Source organism: Carassius carassius, chromosome 25 (genome assembly GCF_963082965.1).
Source record: "Carassius carassius chromosome 25, fCarCar2.1, whole genome shotgun sequence".
Classification (NCBI taxonomy): Eukaryota; Metazoa; Chordata; class Actinopteri; order Cypriniformes; family Cyprinidae; genus Carassius; species Carassius carassius.
The window spans coordinates 23,254,909-23,280,844 of NC_081779.1; the positions used below are offsets into that span (position 1 = coordinate 23,254,909).

Genomic DNA, 25,936 nt, shown 5'->3' on the forward strand with positions numbered 1-25,936 from the left:
GACTTTTGCATCAATAAACTCCTAATTGGCTGCTTATTGTTAGTAAGATGGTTGTTTAGAGATTAGGTATCGAGTAGGATTAGGGATGTAGAAAACGGTCATGCAGAATATGTGCTTTATAAGTACTAATAAACAGGCCAACATGTTAATTCTAATAAGCAACTAGTTAATAGGGAGAATTGGTCGCTACTAAATTGTTATCCAAATAAGTTAGCAAGGAAAAGTGAAAATAATTAATTAAATATTTTGAATTAAAAGAAAGATAAATATTTATTCTGGTTTCTGGACAGTCCGGTGAGTTAAACCCTGTGTGAACAGCATTTAAAACAAGGAAATCTGTAATGCAACGTCTAAAGAGCTCTGGATGTTAACACTAGAGCATCCAGAATTACGGAGTTAAATCTGCTTTTATACAGCTCAGCTAATTTAATTTCTGTGTTTAGTAACATTTGTTAAGTGAATATCCAGAATCACCAAACACTCCCAGAGCTGGACCTCAAATCTCCAAAAACAGCTGCAGAACATAAAGACTACAATAAAGCTGCTTTCCAACACATACATGAAAAGCTATAAAAAGGCTTCTCTCTCATATACAGACCAATATGGCTGGACTTCAAAGCATCTAAGCGAAGTCCTAAGAGGTCTATTCTCATGGGACAAAACATTGTCATTGAGAAAATTGGGACCATTTAACTCCAAAAAGGAAAGCAGAAAACATGTGCTTGGTAATTTCCTATAGTCAAAACTGGTCATTTACAACAACTCTTCGATTGCAAGAACAAACAAGCTCACGATCCGCTGCCTTCATCACAACATGGGAAGCCAAAACCCGAAAGAGCCGGCCGAGCCAAGCCGACGTGGGTGGAGAGGGATCAGATGTAAACAGCTTAACGCAGGCTGCTCGCTTCCCGCGCCGTGTTTTACATATGTTGGTCTCACTTGAGTGGCTGTGTGAAAGACAGTCAGAGTCTAGCGGAGCCAAATGTCCTGTCTCTCTCTCTCTGTTACTCTCTCACTATCTACAGGCCGGGAGAGCGTGTGACGGTTTATCAACCGTCTGTCCTTTAGGGCCTTTAATCATATTTATGCGTGTTTAACTAAGCCTGTCACCTCGCTGCGTTCGTCTCCTGGTTTCCACAGAGAGCGAGATGTCACTTTAGCAGTGTGGTGTTATGATGTGCGACCCATTAGTTAATTTCGAATACAAACCAATAAAGAAACATGGTATAGGAGTGTCCCATCACAGATCAGATGCTAAGAGTGTAATTGTAACAACACAAAACATGTTATGCCATATATAAATGGCAAAACTTCATGCCATCATAAGGAGTCAATGTGTGGTCCATTGACCTTGGCCTGGTCTTAAACTGAACTGAGGACTTTTTTGAGGACCGCAAAAAAAAAATTAAAATTAAAACATTAAAAAGACAGACTAGTTTCCTTAACTTTATAATACCAACTGTGTCATAACTGATACGCAACTGGTAACACTTTCTATGAAGCCCGTATTTATAATACACTATAAGGGTATTCTTAAGGCATTATAACGAATGCATAATGCATTCTAAAATACCTTATAATATGTTATATCAACTCATGAATAATCATAATAACAATTATAATACATCATAATACTTAAGTATATGTGGTTATAAGTTTAAGAGTATGATTATTTATAACACACAATGAACACCATATTAAATCAACTTCATTTACAGAATAATGGACTGTTTCATATCTTGACATTGTTTAAGATCTGCACAGTATACTTCAGCTTGTGAGTTGTTAGATATTGAGTGTTATTAAAGCGTTTCCTGTGGAGCCAATGTTGATTAATTGATGTGAGCTTAACACTACAAATGAAAAAAAAATTCCATGTTTTATTTGGTTACATTTTATTTTGACGGTCCCCTTAATCAATCGACTGTAAACAACTATAAGCCACTACATGCCAACTAACTCTCATTAGAGTATTACTATGCTCAAGAATGGTAGAATCTAGTAAGGTGAAATAAGTTGAGGTACTTGCAAATACACTTATAGTCAGTTTATCTGTTGGTTGACCATTAAAATAAAGTGTTAGTATATATTTACAGTAGCAGACATGCTAATACTCTAATGAGCAATCATTGATATTATTGCAGAGTTACTTATCAACAGCTGTCTAAAGGGTACCATCAAAATAATCAAACTCATATTACAATAAAAATTGTTCAAAGCAAATGTGTCATATTACAGATTCATCTGATCTGATATCTGATCTTATGGCTTATGATTGAGAGAATTTATTACTATTATTATTAAAATTATTACTACTTATGAGTGGTCTTTGACCGCTTTAAGTAAAGTAGCATCAGAATGGCAAGATATGAGACTTATAATACATTATAACTGTGAGAAATATAATCCATTGTAAAAGTGGATGCAACGTGTTCATTGTGTTATAAATCATCATACTCTTAAAAGCTATAACCACAAATAAGTAAATATTATATTAAAACTGTTCTTATGAATATTCATGAGATGATACAACATATTATAAGGTTTTTTATAATGCATTATGCATTCATTATAATACCATAAGAATACCCTTATAATGTATTATAAATACAGGCTTCATAGAAAGTGTTTCAAAACATTCTAAGTGGTATAAATTATCAACATGTAAAAAACTTGTGGTACACAATCTTTTAAATGCCATTTGTTGTCTGATTGATAGTTTATATATATATTTTTTGCAGGGATTATTCTAAAACCATTCAGGTCATAGTTCACATGTCTTTTTGCTGGGAATAGTGAAAAGAGAATGTAAGAATAGATTTTATATTGTTACTAATGTTTCAAGATTTACTGGACTGAAGGTTTACTTGTTTATCCAAACATAATTTCTTTAGATTCATGATGAATTATGACTATCAAATATGATCATCTGGTTTTTGAGGAATGTTTATTTGTTCATTGTATTGCATTGCATTACATTTTTGACCCCACAAAAAAACACAGCTTGGATCATAAAAATAAGCATTAAAATATCATCTTACTAAGACATATTACTGGGAAATACAGAGTGACAACTGATAGCTATATGCATTTTATGTAAACAGTCTGCTACGGAATTGGTCATGTCAAGTAAATTACGACTGCTTGACTAATATTGCAAGTGGACTCTTGAGCAAAAATAAATGTTACATAAAGCATACGTCCCCTTTAATAAGAGTATGTCTGGCTTGTGGCGGCAGACTTAGTTGCTTTGGTCAAAATAGGCTGTTTTTGTCCCCTTAACGCCGCCTCTAAATGGACGCCAGTGCCACATTGTTTGGAACACAAAAGCTAAAACACATCCCCTGATGGTCCCCTTTTGTCTGCTCTGCCAGCTGAGCTGGGAAACGATGGGCTTCAGGAGCAGAGCAGCCGAGTAGTGATTTGCAGCCACATGGAGTTTGGTTCCCTCAGACTCTCCATTACTCATGGATCTGTGCATTAACTGTAATGAGCTTCATTTAAGATGGTCTAAGATTAAGGAAACAAAACAAAAATCATACAAAACAAAACGCACAAAAAAAAAAACACTGTCCATGGATACAGTTGTCAACAAGTCACAATCTCAGAGAGTGGTTCCGCAAGGGAGAAAAATAAGCTGACACAATGAAAAAACAAGATGATGATAGAGCAGGTTTTTTTTTTTTTAAGAAACTGTGAATGTGGCTCTCGCTCCATAACTCGTCCCATCTTATGTTGTTCACTGACTTCTCTTGAGCAGTAAAAATCATCAGTGATTGCTAACACATAGACAAAACCTAAATCTGACGCTGATCCTTTCAAGTCAAAACACGCTGCGCTTGTGTCTGTTGAGCATTTGCATCTGTGAACAAAGTCTACATGCATCACCCTTCCTTAAATACCCTGTGTTCAAAGGGATTAGCATTACCTGAGGTACAACAACATGAAAACAAGATGAAGGGCTGTTGTCATAAGAGCTTATTATCAGTTTAAAAGTTTATTCAAAGAGTGTATATCTAACCACCTGCCATAGTGTCAACAGAAACCCCTTCGGCTTGGGGGTTTGTGATTGAACTCCTGCTGTTTTTAGAGTCACTGGGACCAGATTACCTGTCACCAGCCAACCACATGGCAGCTACTCTGATGTTCAGTGTAGTTGAGATAATTGTTTGCAAACAAAATAAGGTTGCAAGAGAATACAGGCCATTTAATATGCTGTTTGTGGACATCAATCAATTTAGCAGACGAAACATTGACAAAGTTTGAAAAATATCTGAAAGTCTTTCAAAAATATTTACATTAGAAAACAAACTCTGTTGTTAAAATAAGACCTGAGCTAGGACCTTAGAAGTGACTTGAAACAGTGTTTGCAACAATTTCACCTATGTGATCTCAAATATTTGTGTAACAGGAGTATTAGCCTGTAATTTTTGTTATTTTAATACATTATGGCATACTTAGTGGACTATTTCTCACAGCCTTGTTTCATTCACATGTATTTAAATTATGCAGTCTACACTAAGTAAAGAGAAGTGTCCTGTCAATCCTGATGAAATGGTGAAAGGGAATAATTTCACTTCTGTTGTAATTTTTCCCTCTCTTTTTCCAATTGAGTGATAAAATGGGTAAGCCCACTTTAAGAGGAGGCTTTCCCCTCATCTCTGTCTGGCTGTGCAGACTCGTATTTATGAGGCCTGTTCTTTGTTCCCTGTAGTGACTCAGAGCTCTTTTTAGTGAAAGCTCTGGCTTTTTTCAGCTTCGTCTTCTAGCTAAAGTTAAGCCTTTTCTTAATAGGCATGATCTAGAAAAGGTGATTCATGCTTTTATTAGTTCGAGGTTGGATTATTGTAATGCTCTCTATGTAGGTTTAAGTCAAGGCTCTATTGCACGACTTCAACTTGTGCAAAATGCTGCCGCTCGGTTTTTAACAAATACACCTAAGCGTGTACACATTACTCCTGTCCTCTATTCCTTACACTGGCTTCCAGTAGAGTTTAGAATAGATTTTAAGATTTTGTTGTTCGTTTTTAAGGCCCTAAATGGCCGAGCACCGGAATACATAAGTGAGATTTTAACCCTGCGTGAGCACAGCCGGTCGTTACGGTCTTCAAATCAACTGGTTTTAGAAGTCCCAAGGTCAAAGTACAAGAGTTGGGGTGATCAGGCGTTTGCAGTTGCTGCCCCAAGACTTTGGAACAAGTTACCCCCTGATATCCGTACAACTGCAGATGAAACTCTTTTTAGGTCTAAACTTAAAACCCACCTGTTTAGGATGGCTTTTAATACATAGTAGTGGTGACACAATTTCCCTCTTGCTGTTTTCTTTTTTGTTATATGTATTTATTGTATGATATGATGTTTATTGTATTCTATGATGTGAAGCACTTTGGATACCTGACGGTTGTTGTAAAGCGCTATACAAATAAATGTTGATTGATTGATTGATTGATTCTAAAGCCGTGTGAAGTGAAGTCCCAGACTACTGAGCTGCAGCGTCAGACATGTAGCTATCAGACGACTTCCAGAGCTCTGAAGCTCCTAGATCATATTTCACTTTTACACATATACTCACTAGAAACTTCCTTAGAAGCTCCTTAGAAGCAAAGCAGATCAAATCAAATCAAACCAATCTTTGCACTATACTCAAAGAGAAAGTGCTAAATCAATTTCTGGGTTTTGGCTTTGTTTTGCTGTTAATGTTCTCTCTATGGTCCTCATACATTGTATATGCACATATCTGTATTGCTTTGACCGCTCTCTGTAGATCCCAACTTCTGGCATGCCACGATTGGTCGATTATGAACAATGCATGCACTCAAACTAGTTTTCATGAAAACAATAGAAAAACAAAGCTAAAACCTGGACATTTTAGGCAATTTAGAAATCCTGGCCAAGACATGTTCAGGAAAAAAAAAGGATGGTCACCATGTAAAAGTGCTGGTAACAGACTTGTCCAGCAGATTAAAAAGTGAACAAAAACGTACCTGTGTACATTTTACCAAGCTATTACCCTGAGTGTTTAGACACTTGGTGAAGAAAAGACTTTGAAAGTGTGTCATACCATTAGGCCCTTTCCCTCCATTGCTGAGGTCATCACAGAGCTGGCGCTTTTGAGCGCTCTTGAACTCCTTCAGTGAAAGATAGAGCACCTTCCGCACCACTCGCTCCTCCGACCAGGGCATCCCATCATTATCGTCCTGTAAAGAGAAAGCAGATCAGCACTACTGTAGAGAACTCATCAGCACTCAAGACACTGACAAACTCAAATACAACTGCTTGAGTAAACAAATAAAATCAATCTACACCACTTTTCATGTAAAGAGATAAGAAAAATCTAACTTAAAAGGCACACAAACACACACTTTCCTGCCAGACATCAAATTCTGTTATTGTGATGATTCATGATGACTTCATTTTCCCTCTACTTGAGTGGCAATGATTTGTTTGATCTTGGACTATTTCAAAAACTCGATCACCTTTTAGAGAGATTCTAAGAATGGAACAAAGACAAGGACTTCCTTTCCAAAAAAGCAAAAAACAAATACAGTTTCCTTTCCAGACACAGTCCTTGATAACAACTCTGAATCTATCTATAGAATCATTTTCCACACACAGGTCAGGTTCTCACAGGCATCCTATAAATAACAAACGTGTGCTGTAGGAGTTGTTATTTTCATTCATTATACATTTTTTAATAAATAGCAGTAGCGCACTAGTCAAAAACAAAAGCAATTTTAATATTAAATGAAATAAGAGAAGATAAAAAATAAACATGTTTAAATACAGCGAGTACATAAGTTTTATCAGTGGAATTGATCTGTAGATGAGGTTAAAGACACTGATGGTAGCAAATAACCGCATTATGTTGACATTCAAAGAGCCAGTTAAAATGTTATTTCCCACACAGACAATAACAGCTTCCTCTCTCTCTCGGAGCGCTCGTCTCGAGAGGGGAACTACAGACATTCCTGTGCTGTGGTGGTGGGGGAGTTGTGTTTCTCACAGTTACTGTACTAAAGGAGAAGCACACCACTTAGACAGCTACAAAAACACAAAAATAGTAAGAAAGTAATGAAGCCTTCTACACGTGAATGAAAGAGTCAAGGTGAAGACAATGCCACATGATAAAAACAGTCTGACCTCGGTGAATTGTTACTAAACTAAATCCTGGAAAGAGATCTCTGCATGTGATGTTTTAATCCCTTAAAAAACATCAGACCTCAAACATCACTAACAGATAGTAAAGGTTCCGGTGCTACACATGACTATTGTCAATTTAATGATTTTGAGACCTAAAACTGGACAAATCTGGAAGGAAGGCCAAATTAGTGTAGGGTTGCATGGGTGGCATTGTCTCCTGTGGGGTTAAGCAGAAGGTGGGGCTTAGGGAAACAAAAGGCATGGGAGTGTGTGCTTGTGCGAGTTCCTGTGCGGGGGCTGACACTGACAGGTAAACATCAGATCTCCCAGCAGACATGTCAACACACACACACACACACACACACCTCGAGACTGCTCTACGCACTGATGCGCTGCAGAATCCTGACAGCAGCTGATTGGGCGTGTGGTGTGTGAAACCACCAGAGCACCTCGTTAGAGACACACACACACACCTGCAGACGTGCACGCACACACAGACAGACAGAGCACGTCTCAAAATAGCCTGCATGCAAAGCCGCAGCTCAACCACAGAGCTTTTCTCACATACACCAGAATTATCAAGTGATACAAAGCGTCAGTTTTAAGAATTAACTACATATTATTGCTCTAATATGCCATGCTAGGGTCCTATTCAATAATATCAGCGTATGAGTGTGCGTAGAGCGCTCTGCGCAGACGGCGTGGTGGGCTGAAGTGCTCAGAGGGGTGATGCTGTCACTGGATCCCAGGAGCACAATCCAGCAGGCTGCCGTGTAGGCAGCAATTACCCCGCGCTCGCTATCACCTCGCGGTCTGGCACTTTGCCAGCGTCTCTCTCTGGATAGAGTATTACTCCTCACAGCGCGCACACACTCCCATCTGAAAAAAAAAAGAAAAAAAGAAAATGCTACTCTCTCAACTCTGGGAGCCGACCATGGATGCTTTGCCTTCAAGTTTGTTTTCATTTTTCCCTTTCCACCCTCCTTTCAGTGCCCCCTTCCCTCAAAGCCTGGCAAGCCGCCACAATTATTTCCTTCTCGCGCTACATATAGCATTCCAGTTCGGGGGAAAAATGCTGTGCTGGATACTGGCGTTAAGAGAGCTGTAGGAGCGCAGCACGGTTCACTAGCCTGCAATAAAAACAATGATCAGAAGAATGGAGCAGTCACATTACTAGGGATGCATCGACCAATATATCGGTATCGGCCGATAAATGTAAATTTTTACTGTTATCGTCATTGACCTGAAAAGAAAATGTGGACGATTAAAAAATGCCTTAATTTCTTCATTGTTCACAATGATGGTTTTGAATTGCTTGAAATATGATTGGAATCACTTCTAAAAGGAAAATACAGTTAAGTGCAACATTTGCAGGGCAAATCTATCATATAGGCTACATAAAATTACAATGAGAACATCATTGCAAAATAATGTTATAGATTTTTTAGCCCTTAATTGATACAGGACTGTCACAGTTAAGTTCGCTTGTGCATTTGTGGCCTTTTGTGCAATTGTATGTTGTACTATTGTGCTGATTCTATGCACATATATCTGATTTATCTCATATTTAATGCATTTGGTTTAGTTAGTAATCATCTTCAGTTCAGTGCATGCAGCTCAAACAGCAGCGACATTTTTTTTTTATAAATGATTATGATTGGGACTGTCATATAACATTATAATGAGAACACTACTATAATAAAACTTTTTGAATTCTTTGGTTTTATATGCCATGTTTCGGTGTGTTGTTATGGGAAGAGGGCATCAACCTAACTTAGTTCGAGTTCACTTGTGCATTTCCCCGTTGAAAAAAACTGCATATGCTGGATTGGTATGTTTTGAAGCATGGCTGCTTGTTTAAGATGGTCCTTAGCTGGTCATGAGCTGGTCCTAAGCAACTAGCTCCTGCTCAGGACCAGCTTAGGACCAGCTTAAACCAGCAGTCATGCTTTAAACATAGCCTACCTAACCAGCATTTGCTGTTTTTTTTTCAACAGGGTTGCGCCATTTTGTACATAAGTTAAATATGTTGTCCAGTGAAAATGCAAAGTCACAGAGGCTCTGATTTCTGTAGATATTCAGTGTTAGCTTGTGTTTTGTAACTCAAGGAAGTGCGAATTGACAAGGCTTTCAGGAGTCAACGTAGCACCTGCAGTTGTGATAGCTGAACACATGGGAAACAACCTATTTGCATTTTTCTCCCTGAGAGTCAAGTTATAAACATGATGATCACGGAACAGACTTTTTTCTGAGGTAATTATACCATGCCAATACATATTTAATGCTAATTTCACACTTCGCCTTTAAAATGGACAGTTTAGCATTTAAGAATGCTAAAAACAGATGAATCGAAATGAACATTTATTTTATTATTACTTTTTTTTTTTTTGATTTACAATTAAAATAAAATCATGACAGGATACATGGGATAGTATGAGAGCACATTTTAAGTATAGTATGAGAATCTGCCGATATCAACTATAATTATAGATATAATCAAATACTATAACTATAGTTGATTTGATAGGAATTATTGCCATCATACCAACTGAGAATTTACTGCAATTATTTTAAATTCAGTTGAGGTATCTGACATATTGTGACATAACATTGATCTTTTATATGAAGTCTTTAGAGCAATAGATGATAATATGCTGTTTTTAGATAAATTGCTCAGAGACCAACCAAGACAGAGGTTATATGTACAAATCATCCAAGCACCCAATTCCTAATGTGCATTCACAGAAAATAACAGAATACAAACATAAAAGAGATCAAGTGGGCCTAGTAAAAAAAATTACAATAACCATTTTATAGTTTAAATACAACAATAAAAAATAAAAAAATCAAGGAAAGCCCTGAACGTATCTGTTTTGAGACTACTTTTTAAAAGTGTATAATAACTTTTGCCAATGTTTAATTCAGGTGTGAAAAGAGTTAATATCTAGTACATGAGCATACAGAGATTTGTGAGTGCAGAGGAAACAGTCTAAGCGAGAGGAGAGACACATTTTAAGTGCACAGACTCTCTCCAGGTGAGAGCAGTGTGTATCTGAACGCACGCGTCCGGTTTTGTGTGAGAGAAAAGGAAATCCGCGAGCATAGACATTTGCTCTCGCGCATTATATTAATGTGCTTTCGTGCTACAATAATGTGCTCTCGACATCTGTCATTAAGATGTGTTTAACTGCATAAACGCAAAGACAGGGATTTTGACATAATTTTGTATGTATTTGAAAATTTTAACGCAGTAAGCCACTCATTTTGGCGCTCCACTGAAATAAATCAATGGTGGTGCACGTGCTTTTGGTGTAAGTGCGAAACCTGTGGGAATGACTAAAATAATGTGCAGTACTAGCACTGTTTAACTGGTGCAAAGAGATGTGTGTGTGTGGGAGAGAAGTTGTCTTTGGAGAGAATAGAGTGAGAATGCACGGCTGGCATTATTTCCTGTGCTGCTGGTAACAAAACAGATCTTCTCAAAATCGGAAAAAAGTGTCACTGATCGGCCGTCACTGATTAGGGCTGATCATGAGGAAAATCGACCGATTCTGATCCCTGGCCGATTGATCGGTGCATCTCTTACAAGTATAGGTGCTTCTCAATAAATTAGAATGTCAAGAAAAAGTTAATTTATTTCAGTAATTCAACTCAAATTGTGAAAATCCTGTATTAAATAAATTCAATGCACACAGACTGAAGTTGTTTAAGTCTTTGGTTCTTTTGTTAGTGATGATTTTGGCTCACATTTAACAAAAATTCTAACAAACCAATTCACTCAACAAATTAGAATATGGTGACATGCCAATCAGCTAATTAACTCAAAACACCTGCTAAGGTTTCCTGAGCCTTCAAAATTGTCTCTGACAATCACTGACTCCCTTCACAAGGAGGGTAAGCCACAAACATTCATTGCCAAATAAGATGGCTGTTCACACAGTGCTATATCCAAGCATGTTAACAGAAAGTTGAGTGGAACGAAAAAGTGTGGAAGAAAAAGATGCACACCAACTGAGAGAACCAGACGCAGCCTTATGAGGATTGTCAAGCAAACTCAAGCGAACTTCACAAGGAATGGACTGAGGCTGGGGTCAAGGCATCAAAAGCCACCATACACAGGCATAAAGGAATTTGGCTACAGTTGTCGTATTCCTCTTGTTAAGCCACTCCTGGGGCTTCTTACCCGGGCTAAGGAGAAGAAGAACAGGACTGTTGCCCAGTGGTCCAAAGTCAGATAAGAGCAAGTTTTGTATTTCATTTGGAAACCAAGGTCCTAGAGCCTGGAGGAAGGGTGGAGAAGCTCATAGCCCAAGTTACTTGAAGTCCAGTGTTAAGTTTCCACAGTCTGTGATGATTTGGAGTGCAAAGTCATCTGCTGGTGTTGGTCCATTGTGCTTTTTGAAAACCAAAGTCACTGCACCCATTTACCAATAAATTTTGGAGCACTTCATGCTTCCTTCTGCTGACCAGCTTTTTGAAGATGCTGATTTCTTTTTCCAGCAGGATTTGGCACCTGCCTACACTGCCAAGAGCACCAAAAATTGGATAAATGACCATGGTGTTGGTGTGCTTGACTGGCCTGCAAACTCACCAGACCTGAACCCCATAGAGAATCTATGGAGTATTGTCAAGAGGAAAATGAGAAACAAGAGACCAAAAAATGCAGATGAGCTGAAGGCCACTGTCAAAGAAACCTGGGCAGTAATTAAAGCAAAAGGAGCCCCTACCAAGTATTGAGTACAAGTACAGTAAATTAACATACTTTCCAGAAGGCCAGCAATTCACTAAATATGTTTTTTTTTCCATCGGTCTTATGAAGTATTCTAATTTGTTGAAACAGTGAATTGTTAAGTTTTTTGTTAAATGTGAGCCAAAATCATCACAATTAAAAAAAAAAAAATCAAAGACTTAGACTACTTCAGTCTGTATGCACTGTATTTATTTAATACATGAGTTTTACAATTTGAGTTGAATTACTGAAATAAATGAAATTCTCGACATTCTAATTTATTGAGAAGCACCTGTATGTGTCACATTGTTAGCATAACCACAGTGGCTGCTATTGTTTTCATCAACCAGTCATCTACTGTCATGTCAGAACAACAGTTTGAAGAGAATCTCGGAAGTAAGTTAATTTCAATTAAACTATCAACATGTTTATAGCTGGCTAATTGAACAACATTTCTGGTTAAACAGAATTTGAAGGTCACTTCATTGCACACTGGGTTGCCACAATGATGCTACAATGCAATGCGATATAAAATATACTTGACACTCTAGTTTAATCAGTTATACGAAGGGATTAAACTTTCTGGTGCATGTGTGTGAAGTGTTATTGCCAAATGCTATCAATAAGGCAATAGGTTCGGTTTAAAACAGAAGTACAATTTGGACTTAAGAATCATATACAAGAAGCTAAGCTGCTCATAACATGCACAAACACATACACACACAAACGTGTCAAACTAAATGTTTCACAAAGACTAGCATTATAAAGCTGCTACTGGCAGTTAGCGTGACAATGCCAGGCTCATTCATATACTGGCAGAGCTTGTTGGCAGCACAGGTACTCAGATGTGCAAGACACCGATAGCTGGCACCAGCTAAGAGACGCCACTTACCCACAGCGCACGAACACTCACCCTGCCTCCCAAAACCCCCTCTGCTCCATCCCGAAGGAGTTTAGAGCCTCATTAATGAGCACCAGGAGCACATGGGTGTGTGACAGAGCGAAGAGAAGTGTCTCTCATTCGCATACACTCATGCATACACACACCCATCACATAGATGGCCCAAGTGGGACTTGGGGCTTAACATACTTAAAGCATTCCAAATGAGGGAATACACAATGAGGATGCAGGATCCCCACCAGTCAATGAGACACCAGGTATGTGACATTACTTGCTCTAAATTCAAAGTTTATTTTCGAAAAGGTTTAAAAAGCCAACAGAGGCTAAACTGAAAACAGAGCATCTGTCTGTAACCACCATTGAGCATGCATTTCCTGTTCAGCCTGAGAAACTTCCCTTTTTATTGCAATCTTTTGTGCAAACATCCCCTCCAGACAGGTTGTTCAGCAGCATTAGCAAACAATGAGTGTGATTAAATCTTGCACCACGTGCACACACCACAACAGATAAAGCAAAGGTAGTTCTGACTAGTTCTAGCCTTTCTGATCATGCTTTAGTGTGTTAACGGTAACAATCAGACAATATCTACCAATCATGCATCCACTAGTTTCCACAATAAAACAACTTAACATTTTCTAGAAAAACTGAATGAAATGACTCCAAAACATGGTGCATCCATTAAGTACATCAGCCATCCAGAGTGTAGCAATTATCCAATCACACAGTCTTTGCCTTAGAAACCTGAAAACTGTACATCTACAAAGGCTTCAGTCAATCAGATTGTAAAGAGAATTAACATCACACAGACAGTGAAAGGAGCATGAGAAAATAAAATATAAATTCTTTTATCTGCATGTGGAAAGTTCATACTGTACGTCTTCTTTCCCAGATGAATATGTAATGGCAATGGATTCATTGGCAGGGCAGGCAGTCCATACTCTTGCTAGAGGTTCTTTTAGAAGAGCACTGGAAGCCTGTTTGTATGAACGATGCTAAATATAGTCATAGTCCTGGTTTTCATCAACAAAGAATGTAGGCCACGTGCCAACCATGATCTTTCTCTTAACATCAAAAAAATTTGTTATAACACAAATTCCTTGAAAAAGTCAAAGCAAGAGGGGGGAAAACAAGGATAGGAGAGATGGCCTTCAAGAGCAAAAATTATTAAAGCGCTTCTTCCTCTCTCTACACATGTTCTCCAGATGCTGGAGGAAGAAAGGAAACAAGCACACACAGCGGTATTTGCCCCAAGATTTGGGTCAGCACCACAGAGTGTAAGTCAGTGCTTGCTGGGTCTGCCGTAAGCTGATTGAAGGTGACTGATTGGAGAGCAAAGCATGGCTAGAGTCAGCCATAACAAGATAGTGCTTTTGTTTTGTTTGCTTTGAGTAAAATCCATGACAGAGAGAGAGAGAAAGAAGGAGAGAGAGAGGTTGTCCGGTGCGGGAGGCCAACAGAGGCAGCCTTTTACACCCTATACCTCAGTGCATTGGAATGTCTGCATAACACAGGCCACGGCAGAGCCAAGGGTCCTTAGGGTCCGTTCTTTTAAAAAGTATTACTTTCTCTCCTGGGCTCCCACTTTAACCCCTTGTCAACTGAAAATAACAAGACGAGATCACCCCCATTGCAATGATAGAGTGCACTGGAACCAAGAGTTGCTTAGCTGGAGCATGATCCTCGGGAAGCACTTTGAAACCTTGCATTTTGCTCATAGTTAATAACATCCATATTGTGGCAGAATACATGGCTTCCTTTAAAAGCTCATCAATGGAGAAAAGCACTTTTAGAAACATGTCTTTCAATACGAGTCAGGAACTATTCAAATTTTTTGAGGATCAAATGGAAAGGGGCAAGTGTAGGCCCAAGAACTCTCAAGGTACTCAATTCCTGCTCCAATTTAAAGATCCCGGATTCCTTGAAAGTCATTCTGTCCTGTAGGTATGCTTGCAGGGCAGCAAAAACAAGTCTGTGTGTCAAGACAGAAACACTGTTATTTTCTGTCTGCTCCGCTGATCAGCTTGTCACTTGCGATGTGCCACGGGCAGTCCATAGATGGACGGCACAACCAAGCTCGACATGCTTGAATGACAAACTGCCATCATCAGTCAGTGGCGTCAAGTGAGAAACAACAGTCAAAATGAAATAGATTTATAAGAGAGCTGTGTGTTTCGTTTTTACAGAAATAAAATAAATGCCAGGCTGAATTACAGGTTATTGGAGAAAGCTGGCCACCTTCAGAGCTACAGCTGGCCCAATAAAAAGAGGCTTTAACAACAAGACTCTACACACAATGGCCCTGGACTGGGGCCCCACTTCTGTTAGTGAACGAGATAGAAGCTGGCCAGGCTTTTGCTGATGAATTAACACAACAGATCTGTAAAACAGCAGCCTCTGAAAAAGCAGATAAGATTGCAAGAGAGATAAAATGTGAGAGCAAAACAAGACGGAAAGAAATACAGTCAGAGAGATACGGCATCTAGACAATGTTGCCTGAGATGATGCTTAGTCGTTTGGCAGATTGGCAGATCAAAGATTGTATAGGCCAGCGGAGTCTGATCCTGCTCCAGAAGGGCTACCTTCCTACAACTTTTAGTTCCAAACCTAATTAAACACACCTGAACCAGCTAATCAAGGTCTGCCAGGCTGTATCCGAAATAACCCCATATACCCTCATACACAGTTCCCTACCTCAGCCCACTGATTTAGTGAATGAAACTAGTCAGTACACTAGGACACTAAAGTACAAGGGTATTCTTTTATTGTACACTTGATTTAGGGGTGCATTATGGGATTGAATGAATGCCCTTAATACATTTTTCTATGGGTCCGGGCACCACTACACATGGTTGCCCCTCTAATAGTACACTATAAGGTATGTGTGCAGTTTTGGACAAAGCCCAGTCTTTTCTGTTATCAGTTATCCTCATATTATTCCAAACCCATAAGACTTCAGGAGAAAGTGTGATGAATGTTCATGCTGCTATTTTCCACATATAACAAGTACATTGAAACAGTCAAGTTAAGATACAGATGAGGTTGAAGATACAGAAACTTTCAAATCTCGTTTAGATTCCTCACACTAATGACCTCGCTCAGAGTTATACAATAATAGTTTTGAGCACAAGTCAGCAGAAGTAAATTCGTAGTAAATTGTAAATTATGGGCCCAAACCAAGCTTCCTTTAAAAGCTTACCTAGACACATAAAAATTAAGAAATAAAACACATAAAAAGGGTTAGATCAGTCTAACTCTCTGTTGTGGTTCATGAAATGTCTTAACGGCCTAGGAGGGCTGAACGAAGGATATTAATGCTGGGTAAATAACCAAACACTTTTCTTCAGTGTGAGTCTGAGCAGGCCTGATATCTGTCACAGCCTGCAGGAGACCACACACCTAAAGAAGCATCTAGCTGCCCTTTAAAGGAAAACGCCACCGTTTTTCCATATTCCACTGTTCTTCCCTCAACTTAAAAGAAGTTGATCCGTACCTCTCCAGTCTCAGTGTGTGCACTCAATCGCTGTAGCGCATGGCGCCACTATGCTAGCATTTAGCTTAGCACCATTCCTTCCTTAGGATGTATGGCGGAAGAGCACTTTGACCTTGGTGCAGTAATATCCTCACTCCTGAAAACTTCTCACGTTGGTTGTATTGACGGAAGTTAGAGGGAGAGGGAGAGCAATTGTAGGCATGTAGAGGTACGTATCAACTCGTCTAAGTTGAGGTAAGAACATAGTGGAATATGGAAAACGGTGGTGTTTTCCTTTAAACACATACAATGACCATTTGTCATCATAGTCATGAGCAATAAGGACTGACCAAAATTAAACCATCCTGCAGAAACAGGAAGGAGAGCTCTGAATCAGCTTGCAGAGTTTGTGGTCCTCCTGAACTTTCTCAAATCAAACAGTTCAGTGACTTCCTGACCTGGACACGAATAATTGTTTATTTGATGAAGGAATTTTGGTGTCTGTGGTAACCTTCAACTTAGCACAGTGGCCTTGTGACCAAGCTCCTTAAATGTGATGTCATATAATTTGACTAAAGAGAATTCAAGACCATAAGTCCACTCTCCTACACACACAGAATGCAAACCAGCTACTCTACTCAGAAAAGACGGTAATTACAAGGAGAGCGCCAAATGAGTTTTCCACATAGGCATGTAGAAACGGCTCCAAAGTTCACACAAGGAATGAAGAACCCAAACCAGATTAACTTGATCTAATAAAGCAGTCTTTGAAGATGCCAACCACACTGCAGTTTCTTTTTTTTCTACTTTTCCCACAAAATGTACATTTTGGAAAGCATGAGCGCAGAATTCAGAGCAAAATTTGTCTGCTCAACTTCACCACAGAGCAAATGAGACTGGCATCGGTTATTTTGTGCGACCAATTTGATATATTTGGGTTAAATCAGGTAGGCCCAGATGTGATCTGCTGACTTTTTTCCACATTTTGTAAGGTGATTTTGGGGAAAATGCATTTAAAATTTTGATTAACCAAAACAGCAAATTTTGGGGAAGTGTGGCACTTGTGTAAATGATGACTATAATATTTCTGCGGAAATCGACATGACTTTCTGTGGATTTCAGCATGTGCAGATTTAACGTTTAGTCATGTACTCACAAACCACACAGAGTGTTCAAGAGCGGATCGTATGTGTTTAAAGTGTACAGACCACACACACACACACACACACACAGATGAGCAAAGTGTGTGAGTGTTGCTGAAAAAGGAAGCGGCATGTGACTAGGAGGAAACCCACACATTAGACGCGGTAAAGCATGAGAGATCTCAGAGCTCACAGTCTCACTGGATCAATACACTTAACACCAGCAGAATGTTAGGAGATTATAATGCAGCTTTCTCTGACTAACAAACACTCCTCAGTTCTTTAAAAGCAAAAGATTACTCATAGCACAAATACATTTCCATAGAAAATCAAAGTAATGTTTTTACAAAGCATTCATGTATTCACTATTGACAACTGTGGCTGGAGTCAATAATAAAGCTAAATGACATCATGTTAATTTACTATTGGAACAAATACAGCTGTTATTGCTAAGGTTTGATCACTTAGTAATGTTAAGGCAAGGATTAGCAAACCAAGTATGGCCAAGTAATCCAAACACATACACAGAGATCAGCCTTATGAAACTGGAGAGTTCCTGCCGGAACTGTGTGAAGTCTTAATGCGGCTCTGCTAAACACGTTTACAGCACCACACCGCAACCAAACACTCCCAAACCCCCACCTCTCCATCCCTTTAATTTTTCCCCAATTTATAAAACCCCTCCTTCACATTCTGTCTTTCTTTCTTTTGATTAGAGATCGTCTAATGGATCTGGCAGATCACCCCACAGCCTATGCAAGCCTTTAATAAATAAACGCAGAGATTTCTCCACTGCCGCAGCATTTTGAGAGAAACAAAGCTGAAATCAAAGAGTGTAATCAGCACGGAGGGATTTTGGGGGAAATGCAAGTTTTGTTTCTCCTGGGTGGCACAGGAAGATGTATACAAACCCACAACAGCCATGCCACCCACTCTAACACAAACACATACAGATGGATTTTCAAGTGTGTGAACCGGTTTGAAGGCGGAGCTTCATTGACTGACAAAAGCATCATGCCCAATCAGCTTCCAAAAACATTTGGCTGAAATGCCCCCTTACAATACAAAAGAAGACTAAGCAAAAAAAAAAAAAAAACATCTAAAATGGTACTTATTACCAGTTGGTGGACCTGGTTTTGAGCTGGTATAGCATCTGGGTCACGCTGGGTGAAGTAGCTACATCACCTTGAACCACAAAAGATTCCAAAAACAGGTTTGATCTTGCAACATCTGCAACTTCCAGAGCTGTCAACTATAATCTCCCTTCATGTATGATTTACGCCTTTTTCAGTTTGGGCCTCTAAAGATCACGTGTAGAGCTAGCGGAAGCTCTTAATGCTAAAACACACACAGACAAACATGAGTTTCTCTGAGTCATATGTAAGAGTTTAAGCTCTTAAGGCGGAGGGGGGTTTTGGGAATCTGTGCAAGGAAACACATGGTTTTACTAACATCAGGGTAACTACAGAGAAGAAGTCAGAACAAGTAAACACAAGCACACTCATTACTGCTTAGGAAAAGTCTGCTGTTAAAACACTCCTTCACTTACAGTTTATTACTCTCAGAAAGAAAGAGTCAAAATAAAATTCTAAATCCCCCACAAAGCAATTTCAATTGCATGCTAATCAGGAATATATTATGTTCTTGAGACCACAGTCTTCAAAAGCTGCAGAAAGGACAAGGACTTCAGAAAAGTACTTCAGCTAAGGGACTCGGAGCACTCAAAAAGCAATCCATATCATGCACAATCAATACCTTCGTGCTGGACAGCATATTTCAGACTAAGTGACATACAAATTTTGAATCTACAAATTTTACCTCAAAGTTTGTGGAATGGTTTCACTACAGCAGATGTAGGTGCTGTTCTCTCACTTCTAACAGTGACATGATTTTTATGTATTTAGTATGCAATCATCTAACACTTAGCATGAAAGATGTGCCATGAATGCAAACTCAGAAACACATTTATTGTGCATGCTGTGCCATAGGCCTTCATCACACCAATCTCTATGTGGTGAATTGGTTTGGGACTCTAAGGCTGCTTACTTTTTCTTTTTTTTTTTATATTTGGAAAATATTTTGACATTATTAAATATAAACAATACCATTCAAAAGAAGTCTATTATGCTTGCTCACCAAGGCTGCATTTATTTAATAAAAAATACAATACAATATACAAAATACAATATTTTGTGAAATATTATTACAGCTGTAAAGAACTATTTTCAATTTAATGTCAAAGCTGAATTGTCAGCATCATTGCTCCAGTCTTCAGTGTCACATGATCCTTCAGAAATCATTATATGATGATGATTTGATGCAAAATAAAAATTTCTTCTTCTTATTATTATTAATATTGGAAATTGATATTTTTGGGGTTCTTTGATGAATAGAAACTTGAAATATAAATATTTTGTAACATTAGAAATATATTTACTGTGACTTCTGATCAAATTAAAGCATTCTTGCTGAACAAAAATATGAATATCCTTAAAAATATATATATATTTTCTATATATAGAACATTTGTTCTGAAATGGCTTAAAAGGCTGATGTTTTCTTCCCCACCAATAAGAGACACTGATGCTAAATGCATTCAAAAATTCACTCAAATAAATTCACCAAAGAAAATATTGGACATTGTGAAAATCTGGCTTTAAAATGACATTTTATCTTTCCTCCAAATAACATCCCCACCTAGATAAGTGAGTGTCGTGCTCAGAGGAACATGTCTTACATGCACTTCTCCGTGGCCCTGACCTCTGCTCCTCTCAGTATCTCCATCCGTCCCCTCATTTGCTCTTTGTGACTCTGGTGTAATTGACCAAAGTTAGCTTGTTACCTCAGTACCAGCGCCTGCCAACTGGATGAGTGCCAGAAGCACCGTGTGTGTGTGTGTGTGTGTGTGTGTGCGGACGTGAGGTGAGGTGACAGTAAAGCAGGTTTCTGCTGACACTGGCCAAATCTGACTCAGACAGTCGAAAAAGAAATGTCTCTGCTAAAACATCTCAATCCCATTTACAGAGTAATAACAGAAGAACTGGACCTTTATTTCAGTCTATAAACCAAAGACATAAAGGGGATGAAATATGCTCAACAACTCATAACCACAGCAAATCTACCGAATTATCGGTTGATTCTGGCAGTTCGGTGCTAAAATACTGAGGGATTCACTTTTTAACATGAACATTGCAAAAGATCTCTCTGTTAACAAGAGTGAGAGTCACGCCACAGAGTCATGCCACAGCAAACCAACATATCAAGATGTCTGGTAACTCTAGTTGAAGCTGTACTATTTTTAGGCCTAGGTTTGCAAATGGAGTTTATAATAAAAAATATACTTTTGACAGTTTTATATACATCTAAAGTGGCTTTTCTCTTCTGTATTCACGACAAAGCAATGGTCACTGTATCAGCCAGTCATTATTGTTAACAAACTGAAGCTAGTAGAAATAGTTTTCCTTAGCTGAAATAAAGCTGGAATAAAAATAATAGATGGAAAGACTGAAACAGAAAGGGAAGTTACCTTGGCAATTGAAAAGTCACTATTCAATACTATTATACACGTATACCTATGTGTAAATGTGTTTATGTTGCCAAATATTTAGTTAGCGAGTGATGCTAGTGAGTTAATTCATTAGCTGCTCTGACAAATTCAGTAAGAATTTCATTAGGGCTGATGCAAGCATTCTTTCATTTATCTCATCCACTTAATTCAGACAGCAAGCACAACAGAACTCGAGTAAAGCAATTTTCTTTGCTGTGGTGCTGCGGACATCCACCTCCGTAGTTCGCAGTGTGCCAGCAGGCAAATCAGACGTCAAAGTGTATACTTCAGGGGCACGACTGGTTTTACACAATGTTATCTGATAAACAACCCAGAATCTGAGGAGGAAACTCAGTTTTGTCTCCACTAATGTTCAGCGTTTAGACTGAAGATCTAAAAGTGCTCAAGTAAACCATTTGTTTTGGGGTGAATTTTGAGAAAAACATTTTGAAATGAGGAGAAAAGAGCCGCAGACAGAGAACGAGGACAATGTGTGCCCTGTATGGGGCTGAGAGGCCTGCGAGCGGGTCACGGCATCAGCTCCTCTACTCACAGCTGCTGTAAATATTTTCCAAACCACTGGCAAGAAAGCAGCAATTGCAGTGCTGAGAGAGCTAGCTAGCACCATGGTGTTGCTCAGAGAGGGTTTTATGGCACCAGGGTAACAAAGCACCACGTCCTGGGATGCCCTTCTGAGGTTGGCACAAATCTCGTCAGATTTGTCTCTCTGAGACACTCAGAGGTGTTCATGCCAGGCCACACTCCTGACTCATGCGCTGGGAGACAATTTGGACAGCTGGGGGCTGAATGCTGAGAGACGGCACGTTATAAACTCATGAGACTGGCACCGACCATCTGACTTCAGAGATCATCAACAAACAAAACAGATCTCAACTGATCTTAAAGGAGAATACTCTAGTGGAAAACCAGCTAAAACTACTGGAGCAAGAGTCGGATGGTTTCTAGATAGCCAAGCTGATAATTATTCCTAAAAAACAATATAAAAAATAAAATAAAAGAGAGAGAGAGAGAGAGTGTGTGTGAACTACTAGACCACCCTGGACTAGCAAAAATCTATTTTGAGCAACTTAACTCTGTTTTTATTATTATTATTTTGCATTTGAGATGATTCTTTATTTATTTCTTTATTGTTTGTGTTTGTTTGTTTTTGAAGATACTGCTACTTTCAATGCATTTAACTTATTTCACACAGCAGCACTGTGACATATTTGGAAGTGAACCTGAATATTCAGTTTGAATAATATAGATTTTACTTGACTTGATTTTAAGATGTGAGACAGTCATCAACTATTGGGCTGTTAATTTCACTGGCAATTTTTTTTAACCACACATCTTTATTTATTTCATTAGAAAAGCTGAAAATTTATATATATATATATATATTGCAATTTAAATTGTCATAGCGGTGTATCTTGATTCAGTTGAAAGTCTATTGTGGCAGACTCTTCAGAAGAAAAAAAACAGTTTGAGGGTGTTTTTGTGCACAAGAATAAATGAATAAATAAATAAATAAAAAGATTCCCAAAAAGGTTCACACACAGTACCAGGCCTATTTGCTCAACCATAAACATCAAAGATGCACTAAGCAAGTCCAGCCCAACCCTAGAGAAACATTATGCCAACCTTCTCTCTGAACAGTCTCTTCCTCTCTCTCTACTCCATTTTCTCTCTCACTCCACCTCTAACAAGCTTCATAAATATACATCAGCTCTGTTATTTGGACACCTTGGCAGAGTGAGTGGTGCTTTAACTGTCAGGGAGTAACAAGCGCTCCCTCCAGGAGCGGTTCCCCGCTTCATCACCTACATGCCTGGCACGCTGCATCACACCAGGCCACATGTCAATCACAAGACAAAGAAGAGGGCAAGTCGGCCCGATGTCTGAGGAACCTAAAACACCCTTCTGTTTATGGAGGAAACATCACACCTTTAAGACATGCAGCAAACACACAGGAGACAAGAAGAAATGCGAGAGATATATTGGTTAGGCTAATGTGATAGAATCAGCTATACTGTTTAGTGAAAGTGAAAAAGTGAAAGTGATGTGACATACGGCTAAGTATGGTGACCCATACTCAGAATTCATGCTCTGTATTTAACCCATCCAAAGTGCACACACACAGCAGTGAACACACACACACACACACACACACACACACAAAGCCATTTATACCAGGGAGCAGTTGGGGGTTCAGTGTCTTGCTCAAGGGCACCTCAGTCGTGGTATTGCCGGCCTAAGACTCGAACCCACGCGTGAAATCCATGCGGGCCAAATGTGGGCCAGATCTAGGCTGAAACTGCTTGCTGTCTGGGTAGGCCATGACTTCCCCACAAATTTATACTGCATTACATCCATGGTGTGATTGACATCAATTTGTAATTTTCCCCCAGTTTTAATAACTAAACAATGTTAAGCTAATGTTAAAATCAATCTGCATTAATGAAAAAATAAAAAATATATATATATATATATATATATATAAATGAAATTAAGTCCCATTCATTTGTACAAGTATATGTAACTAAAATATCTATGCTATTACTATGCAGTTAAAAAAAAAGTGAAAACATACATAATGCATTTAATATATAACAATGCAAAAGGTAGATAAAATGTACAATTAATTTCAAAAATTATATTTTAACATCTTACTTAAAATACACATGATATACAGGCATTTCATCGGTCATCATCCCCCATCCTGCTCTGCATATTAGCTTAACAGCAACAATGACAATGTTGTCAGTTTGCCAGCCAAAGAACGATTATTATCCTCCAATAAACACACGATGAACACCTTACACAAATATTACCTCACTAACATCCTAATTACTTGATTAGCCTTACCAATAATTAGCTCAGGAACATCTACACTCCATGACCTCTATTTTTAAATGCAAATGAGTCTGCTTTATGTGATAACTACAGCTGCCACAAAAATGCTTTATAGCACAGGACTCCAGTGTCATTGAGTAACTCTCTCAGTAAGCAGCGGGTTAAACGGTTATGATCCTAGTCATAGATGTCTGAGATCAACTAACCTTTCCTGTTCCCTTTAGTTAACCTGTGAGAGTGGCATTATTGAATCCACCACACACACACACACACACACACACGCTCCATAACCACATCTACACCATCCATTCTGTCCTGTACGAGCGATGTAATTAAATTCTCTCCTGCCCCATCAACCCAGCACAGGTCAGACTGCAGAAGTGCCAGCCAGATCCCATAGAGTTCCTGTGTGCCGCACACGCATGCACACACACACACACACACACACACACACACACACACACACACACACACACACACACACACACACACACACACACACATATGTGAAGTATTTCATGACTAACACACATGCTAGCAGCTTCTATTATTCACCCTGGATACATATGGGCCAGCATTAACTGAGAGCAACAGGGGTCAAGGTAAACATATGTCAACCACTAAACAAACACACACACACGCACACACGCACACACACAAACAATTAGGAAATGGGCAACAATCTTTCTTAATAAAAACAATCTGAGGCTAGACTGAATACACATTAAAACCAGTCTTGAAAAACTCAGCTGTTAGCACACATGCTCTTTAACACTGAGCTGTGGTGCTCATGTTGGCATAACTGTTAGACTGAATCCAGCTATCAACACTTTCCCAATCCTGTCCCCCTCTTTTCTCATCATTTCCTGTTGTCTCTTTCACTGCCCTGGTGATATGTGATTAAAACAAACAAACATTTATAAAAAAAAACAACAACAACACAAAACAAAGACTTAAAAAATAAAAACACAAAACAGCAAAATACCAAACCAAATACAACACAAAAAAAACAAAAAAAAACAAACAAACACAAAACAAACACAAGACATAACAAATAAACAAACAAACAAACAAAAAGCCCGACACATATCAAAACCCAATAAACAAAACCAACATCAAACACATACCGGAACTAAAGGCCAACAAAACAAACAAAACCATGACAAAAACAACAACAATTTATAATTTACAATATATACAATATAACTTTTACAACTAGAGATTTCATGACTGTTAATAAAGCTGACATCAAACACACCTGACAGGAACAAACCAAAAACATTATTGACCCAAACATAAAAAAATCCCAATTTGACTGAATGGAGCAAATGAATAATTTTATGATAGAAACACTCAAACATAAAAAGACTTGTACTGGGTGAGAGGGGGCATGTAGCGACAGCTCATTTCGCCGCTGTGGCCATTTTATTTTCACGAACCAGAGATGGCTTTATTCTCTCTGACATAACATCCCAATTTCAGTCCAACAGAAATTGAAATCTGCCTCTCTCTAGTATGGTGGCTTTTTGGTTCATCTATTAAATTGTCAAAGTAATTTCAGTTACAAGACATGACAAATTCACAGCACGCCATGGGCTGTGAGAGATAACACTATGTGGAGAAGAACATGGGGAGAAGGATTTGAAGAACGCATGAGGAAAGGACAGTAAAGGATCGTCTCCGCTGGGTGTGAAGTCTGACACACGTCTGATAGTTACCGTAATGCTAGAGTGACTGTTTAAACTCAATGAACTTGGTCCAAGGCCATACTAATTCATTCAATTATATTTGCATTTATCTTCTGAGTGAATTCACAGGTATAAATCTTGTATAAATCAATGTATAAATCTTCTCTTTTAATTCTTTTTCATGCCAAGGACCCTCTAATTCAGTCCTTGAGTGTTTTGAAAGGCGCCTTTAAACAAAATGTATTACCATTATTATTATTATTATATTTAAAACAACAGCAACAACAAAGTACTATTAGTATTATTTTTACTAGTTTTATTATCCATAATACTACTACTACTACTAATAATAATGATGATGATTATTATTATTGCTGTTGTTGTTGTAATTCATGAGTAATAACAACAACAATGTTGTTATATTACTATTAAAAACAATAACTGCACATTATTAATTATACACA

At 38.5% G+C, this 25,936-nt stretch overlaps 1 protein-coding gene across 1 annotated transcript in view; it reads right to left on the bottom strand.

Annotated features, from left to right (window-relative positions):
- Positions 1-25,936, bottom strand: part of LOC132104444 (protein Jumonji-like) — a 100,887-nt gene that overhangs the window by 41,742 nt on the left and 33,209 nt on the right. Inside the window, exon 2 of the mRNA XM_059509921.1 lies at positions 6,062-6,197. Coding sequence (XP_059365904.1) covers positions 6,062-6,197 — 136 coding nt within the window. The remainder of the gene's footprint in view (positions 1-6,061; positions 6,198-25,936) is intronic.